The sequence below is a fragment of the Antrostomus carolinensis genome, unplaced genomic scaffold, assembly GCF_000700745.2.
Source record: "Antrostomus carolinensis isolate BGI_N321 unplaced genomic scaffold, ASM70074v2 scaffold19592, whole genome shotgun sequence".
Classification (NCBI taxonomy): Eukaryota; Metazoa; Chordata; class Aves; order Caprimulgiformes; family Caprimulgidae; genus Antrostomus; species Antrostomus carolinensis.
The window spans coordinates 11099-18531 of record NW_010301832.1 but is presented as its reverse complement, the minus strand read 5'-3'; the positions used below and the strand labels follow the sequence as shown (position 1 = coordinate 18531).

Here is a 7433-nt window from a genome sequence, read left to right as displayed (position 1 = left end):
CTGGGAAGGCGGGAAGGAGCAGTTGAAGCTACAGGAGTGCTGCTGGCTTGGTGTGGTGTATTGCTTTGACGGTGAGGCTGCTTGGTACAAAGCAAAGATGATACAGAAGAGTGTCCTGGCTCAGCAGCTGCTTCCAGATGAAGGGAGAGTGCCTTCAGGTCCCCTGCCAGGAGCAATTTCAGCTGTGACTCTCAGAGCTTTGGACAGGGTCTGCACAGAAGCCATGGTGAGGTCTCCCAGAGGATGGCTGTGCCTGGTACCTAGAAGGCAGAAGGGGCATTTCCAACCAGGTCTGAGGATGCCCAGGCTAAGTCAGCCCAGGCAGAGACAGAAAGAGTTTGCCAGTGGGGAAGAGGATAGTGAATTTGCCTGAGTGGACTTTGTGCCCCTTCTCTTGCTGGGTAGAAGTGTGATGCTGCTCCAGCACATGGTTCCTGTGGCCCTGAACGGTGGCATGGGGAAGGGGATGCCTGTGCCCATCCCACCAGAGAGTGGACGGTGGGACTGTGTTGAGTGGTGCTATCTGCCTGCCTGGCCCTGGTGGGCTCAGGGCCCTGCCCTGCATGTCAGGGAAGCACTGAGCTTCCTCCCCTCCTCTTGCTTCCTTCCTGACGGGAATTCACTTCCAATTTTCTTATGCTTCACCCCTCATTGCAGCACAAACACGTCCCCACAGAGACAGCCAGAGAGGCTGGACCATGGGGACTGTATTGCTGGAGATGCCTGGCTCCTGCAGCAGCAAGGCCTGAAGGCCCCCATGGTTGGGGAGGTTTTTTGTTTCTGAGTGTATATATGATAATTTCAGGTATTTCTGGCTACTAATGGACTTCCCACTGTGTCTCAGCCTTAGGTACTGATCTGCCTTCAGACCCCACACAATGGAGGCTGGCTCTGTGGTCCGAGCAGTCTTTGATTTCTGTCCCAGCGTCTCTGAGGAGCTGCCCCTCTTTGTGGGAGATGTCATCGAGGTACTGGCTGTGGTGGACGAGTTCTGGCTCCTTGGCAAGAAGGAAAGTGTCACAGGTAAGAGCTGGAAATGCCTGCACATGGATCCATAGATGTGCCAGCTAAACATGCACCCTGTGAGAGCACCTTCCCTTGGCTGGCACTCTGCAGGACCAGATTTGTTTTACTAAATCTTTCATGGGACTTTGCTTGGGACTGAGCACGTGGGTTCCCCACCACTGGTCTCCAGCCAGCTTTGTGTCAACTGTTCAGATAGCTCGTTTGTTGTTTTTTTGAGAGAGATCAATGGAGGGTCAGTTCTCAAGGAGATGAGAGCTTCACAATACTAGTTGCTCCCTCCTCTGTGGTGGGACAGCCCATTTCCTGGCTAGTTTATGTGCTGACCTGCTGTGGCAGTGGAAGGGGAGAGAGGAAACAGATGCATTGAGACTGGAAATGCATCCACATCCAAGTGACCTCGTCATGTCAAGTCAGTGGGAGACATAGCGACAGAGTCCATGTGTCCCCTCGAGCTTTCTGACTCAGCCCCACTTCCTCCTTTCCGCTTCAAAGCATTTTCCTGCACAAGCTGCCATCAATATCTGGGTGCCTGCAGTAGCCTGCAAGTCTGTTACACTTTTGGAGGGGTGTGAGAAACTTCTGAAGCAGCAAAATGCTCTTAATGAAACACTGAGAGTCTCGTAGTCCCTTTTTAAGCAGCTCTTTCTCATCTTAGTACTGATGTCAAGAGGATGCGTGAGCTCTCAGTGGGATGAAAACCAGGCCACTTCAAAGCGTAAGCCTGACTCTGTCCTCAGCATGAGGGTGGGATTGGAGTTTCATCCCTGGCCATGGAGATGGGGCTGCTGTTTGCACAAGCAATCTGGGCTCTGCTAACAGCTGTGGGCTCTCTCCTGGCTAAAACAAAGATGGACAATAGCAAAGGTGCAGAGAAGGACTTCTTTCCTGTGCTCCACATAGCTGATAAATGGTATTGAATGAGTGTGTGCCTGATCCTGCTAGTGCTGAAGTCATTGGGCTCAAATTACTTCTGCAGAAATCACCAGTATCTACTTCACCACAGTTTTATCTCCCAGCATAACTGATGCGCTTATTCTCAAGAAGATGAAGCTATTAAGGAATAATAAACAGATGTGTCTTGTAGCTCAAAGATAAAGAAACACACTGAAGTCAAACAGAATGGGTTTTAATGACCTTTAACTCAAAACTCACTCGCTTTTCTGCTTTCCCTTGTAACAGCTGCTGTACTTTTCTGACCAGTTTTCTAAGCTGAAGTTGTAGGGAACTGAAAAAGCGCTTTTGAATAGAAGCTGTGGAGGTGCTGCAGCCTACCAATAATAGTACTCAATGCTCTGTGGGGAATAATTAATGTAGCACCATTACTTCCTTTCTAACAGCATTAGGTTGTTTCCGTGTACAGAGCTGGAAGCTAAGACATGGAAAAAGGGGTGGAGTTGATTAAAACTGTGCAGGAAGGCACTGAGACGAGCAGCCTGTGGGCTGCTGGTTGCACCTCAGGTTAATGACAGCAGATGCCAAAGTGTGTAAACCCAGTGCAAAATTCTGCATGTCTGGGACATGGTAGCTCCAAGTTTCATTAGAGAACGTGGATCAGGTCATCCAGAGTGAATGCTGGAAGTGCTACTAGCCCATATTCCATCATTTCTCCTTGCCACAAATTATAAAAGATGGAAATGACATTTGTAGTGGCCTTCGCGGTGGGCTTTGCCACGCCCAGTGCTCCCAAGAGTGAAATTAGTAGTTGAGTGATACCTTGTGATGGCCAAGAAGTGTGTGCTGCCGTCTGGCTCTGGCCTGCACAGAATAGCTGGGCGTCCAGCAATGGGTGCCGTGGTGAAATAGGTACACACAGGTGATAAAGTGGGGAAGGTCCCTGAAGCCTCAGCAGCACCAAAGCTGAGGCAAAGCCTATGACTCACAGACATGGCCATTGCGAGTGTGGTGGTCTGACTTCTGTGCAAGCCTTTCTTCCAAGCCCTATGGAGTGAGGAGCACCAGATGGATGTGCCCAGTCAGAAGACACTGGTCTCATGGTCCAGCACTACTGGATCTCTCAGTCCTCATCATGGCTCTGAGTTGGGAAGCAAGCAGTGAAAGCAGAGAATGCCTAGTGTGTCTGTTCCCAGAAATTCTAGTGGTGGCATGGTCCTCATGCTGATGGCATAGTCCCAGTAAGAGTTGGGAAGCAAGCAGTGAAAGCAGAGAATACCTAGTGTGTCTGTTCCCAGAAATTCCATGCTGATGGCATAGTCCCAGTAGTGAATGCAGCCTGTTGGTGGCCTGGGATGAGGCAGGGGCACAAAGCTTTTTGTTGTTAGCTCTTCAGCATTTAAAACCTCAGGAATTCCTGACTCCCAAACTTGTTTTTTTCCTACCATGCTATTGAGGTGGCCTGGATAGCTGGGTGTTTTCCTTTAGCAAGAGATTAATAGATCCCAAAATCTAGAAGGAGGGTGGAGGGTGTGGTGGTGGTGGTCTACAGGAAAGTCTCATTGCTGACAACTGCTTCTCATTTTAGGGCAGTTTCCTAGCAGCTTTGTGGAACCTGTGGATATTCCTTCTTTGAAGCAGGGAGAAAAACTGTTTGTTTGTACCAGTGATTTCACATCTCAAGAGCCAGGGAGCTTGTCATTGCAAAGAGGTAATGTCCATTCCCTTCCTTTGCTTTGCATCTCATGGCCCTCACCTGTCCTTCCAGAAGCATGAACCTAGTCACAGCATCCTGCCTTGAGCAGCAGGAGAGAGAGGGAGTTTCCTAATACCTCATGACACGGGTCATGTTAAATTCACCATGGACCTTTGGGCTTCTGCCACCCTGATAGCGGTTTCTCATGATCTATCATTACTCCTGAACCTCCAAGTATCGGAGTCATGTGATCATAGCAGGCTTACAGCTGCCTTTTAACTGCCCTCCAGTCCCCAAATCTTAGACTTGCATTTGGGGGAGAAATCAAAGCTTTGGTGCACCTTCATGGCTTAGCAGCTAGAAAGTCATGGAGCCAAAACTGTGTCTCTTATCTGTGTGCATGCTGATGCCTTGCTGATGAATGCTGCTGAGGCTTCATGCCTTACCTCCACTCTGTGATCTTGTGCCTCCCCAGCATCCACTGCTCTCACTGCAGAGTACCAGACCTTACCCACAGCCAGGAAGGACATGGGGAGACAAGAATAAGAGGTGAGAAGCAATCATGAGGGCAGTTTTGAACTGATGTGTCTCGTTCCCTGCAGGAGACCTGGTGATCCTGGGAGGGTCCCTGGCTTCCAGCTGGCTCCAGGGTCGAAGCAGCTGGGGTTCCAAGGGCTTTTTCCCCTCATCATGTGTGCGGGAGCTGTGCCTTTCAGTTCGGAGCCGTCAGCTGTCCCAGAGCGCTCTCCTGGAAGTGCCTGCCTACTCACTGGGTCAAGCCCGGGCCCTTATGGACCTGTCTGCTCAGCTGGAGGAGGAGCTGGACTTCAGGGAAGGGGATGTGATCAGCATTGTTGGTGTCCCAGAGCCTGGCTGGTTCGAAGGCGAGCTTAGAGGCCGCAGAGGCATCTTCCCAGAGGGTTTTGTGGAACTGCTTACTCCTCTGCGAGCACCAGGAACCTCAGTGGATCCAGAGCCCACGGGGACTTGTGACACCAATGGGACAGTGGAGTTGCCCCCCAAGGAGGAGGAGGAGCCAGGGAGCACCTATGGTGTTGCCCTCTATCAGTTCCAAGCCTTGGAGTCCAAGGAACTGGATTTTGATGTGGGTGACAGGATTCGTATCATAGGCATTCTGGAGGATGGCTGGCTGGAGGGGGAGCTGAGGGGGAAACGTGGCATCTTTCCACACAGATTTGTGAGGCTGGAAGCATCTGAGCCTTGCAGCGAAAAGCTGGGTGCTGGGAATTCCCAAGGTGAAGTCACCATCCATCAAGACCCAGAAAGCACTTGCTCCGAAGCTCTTCACTTGCCAGGGAAAGATGGCAGGGAAAAGGAGGATGGCTTGACTGCACACCCTGAGCCTGACACCATTTTGTCTCACCTGGTGGGGAGAACAGAGAGTGATCTTGGCACAGATTTGAAACAGTGTCAGGCCTTTCCTGACACTGAACACCAAGGGCCACATCCCAAAGGGACAGCAGACTCCCTGCCCTTTGACTGCACAAGGACAATCAATGGCCTTCTCCCCGCTGCTCAGCTGCCTCCCCAGCATGACAACAGGCCTGGCCCAGGAGGTGAGCTGGAGCCTGGGGGGACCGTTTCAGCCTCCCCAGGAAATTCAGAAACTCTCACCCTGCCTGAGCATGATGGAGACAGTCCCACTGTGCCCCTGCAGGCTCCCTGCTCTCCCCTAGATCCATGCAGGAGCCAGGCAATTTCTTCTCCTAACAGCTGGGCAGCATCTGAGCCCCAGGAGAGCTGGAGCAGCACCCAGGACCTGGACAATTCAGTGGGTGGTCAACAGGAGAAGTCCAAACCTTGTTCTTCCAGCTTGGGAGGTGCCCAGGTGGGCCTGGACACATGGGCTGGGAGCTGGGGGGAATGCTGCCCACTTGCAGCACAGGGGGATGGCTGCACGGACCTCGACTCCAAACTGACAGAGCAGCTGGCGCAGTTTGAGAAGAGTCTGACAACTACCAGTGCTGAGCAGGACAAGGTCTCCCGACACTTCTCCATCTTGGACTACAGTTCTGAGAAGGACATTGTCCGTGGGTCTCCTGAGTGTGCCCCCCACGCCAGGCAGCCAGAGAGGAGGAAGGCTCTGAGGCCACCTCCTCCTCGGCCCAGCAGCCTTGCGACAACCCCTGTGCGCGCACTGGCTGGCCAGGTGCCCAAAGGCAGATCTCTGTCCTTCTCGGTGAAGCCCTCCCGGCCTGCACCTCGGCCGCCATCAAGCAACCAGCGGAGGAGTGTGGCCCCTCCACAGCTTCAGCCCAGCACTCAGGAGCAGCAGGCAGAGGAGGGACGTGAGGACTTGACTCAGGCAGGATCAGCTTCCCCCCGCTCCATTCTGCTGACAAGGATCGGAGAGGTGGAGCAAGACCTGGAGGCTTACGGCAAGACCCGCGTTGAGTTAAGCTTGATGCTGGAGGAGCAGCAGGATGAACTGGTGAGGGCAGAGACCCTGGAAAATCTTGATTTCTGTGACTCCAACATTGAGAGCCTCAGCGTGGAGCTGCAGGAGCTGAGAGGTGAGTCTGCAGCAGCATGGGATGGAGGTACTTCAGGGGGACAGCTGGCCCCTGGTGGATATAGGCACTGTTGGAGCCAGTCTGTTATTTACTTCTTTGATTCCTGATTTTGGTTGTTTTGTAAGTGTTGTTGCAGTACAATTCATCATTGTTTTTGCCTTGGAGAACCACAGCGTCATTCTCTGGACATCCCTCAGCCCTGGCCTTCCTCACCCCCTTTTCCTTCCAACTCTTCCATCTTCTCTTCCAGCCCCACCGTACATCCAGAGCCCTCATCTGATCCATTCCCAGTGTGTTCTTGCTCTCAAGGAAAAACACAGCTGCTGTAGGTTCAACCTCCCTGCCTCACCCCCTCTCAGCTGGAGGGGAGTGAGCAGCAGCTTCAGAGTGGCTTTGCTGGTGGTCCTGCAGTTGAGATCTGACTCGATGTCTGGGACTTGACTGCCCTCAGCCTGTCAGGGTGCTGCTTCCTGCAGTTTCTGCTCTGGTGGTGATACAGACCTTTGGGGACTTGTCACTTAAGTCAGAGGGGATGCACAGAGGGTGCTGAACCTGGCCTGGGAGTGGGGAGGGTTAGTGGGCAAAAAGTAAAGCCTGCCCCTGTGCTCCTGTTGTCCATGGAGTCCGGAATTTAAGGACAGGAAAATGACGCTGCACTGTCGGTAACAGCAACAAAGAGCTTTAAATTGCAGCATGTCTGTAGCCAAAAAGATGACTTCTGTCCTTGCAGCACAGAAAAATTACTCAAGGAGGAGAAATTTGCCCTGTTTATATCAGAACATTTGGGCTCCAAAACACAAAGATGCCATATAAAGATCAGTGCTGATGATCAGTACTGACCACGTACATCTCCCACATACCTTTCCCCAGCTTCTCCCAGGAGCTTTGACACTGCAGTTCTGTTACTGAAACCCACAATGTGCAGGAAATGTGGGCACCACACGCGGGAGGTGGAGTGAAATGCCAACTCCTGCCTGGGGATTACTCACTCTGACTTCATTGCCTCCATCCTCCCACTGCTTAATCAGTGCTGGGGAGCCCAGGCGCTTTGCTGCAGGATCACGTCTCATGCAGAACACATGGGAATGAAGGATGATACGGGTGCACCAGGGAAACAGGGTGACAAACAGCCTCCACGTCAGTGGTGTGCAAGAGGGATACTTCAAAGGAGGCTTAGAGGATTTAGGGGTAGATGAAATAACTTGAAGGTAGGAAGAGGAAAATCTAGACTGGATCAAGGGAAATTTTCTGATGGGATGGATTTTGTTGGGAAAGGTCTCCTACTG

The 7433-nt window shown here is 52.1% G+C and overlaps 1 protein-coding gene across 1 annotated transcript in view; it reads left to right on the top strand.

Annotated features, from left to right (window-relative positions):
• Positions 1-878: 878 nt before the first annotated feature.
• Positions 879-7433, top strand: part of LOC104521574 (dynamin-binding protein-like) — a gene marked incomplete at its 3' end in the record, with an annotated part of 9685 nt that continues 3130 nt past the window's right edge. The window contains exons 1-3 of the mRNA XM_029083932.1: positions 879-1023; positions 3506-3628; positions 4216-6147. Of these exons, the coding sequence (XP_028939765.1) occupies positions 879-1023; positions 3506-3628; positions 4216-6147 (2200 nt within the window). The remainder of the gene's footprint in view (positions 1024-3505; positions 3629-4215; positions 6148-7433) is intronic.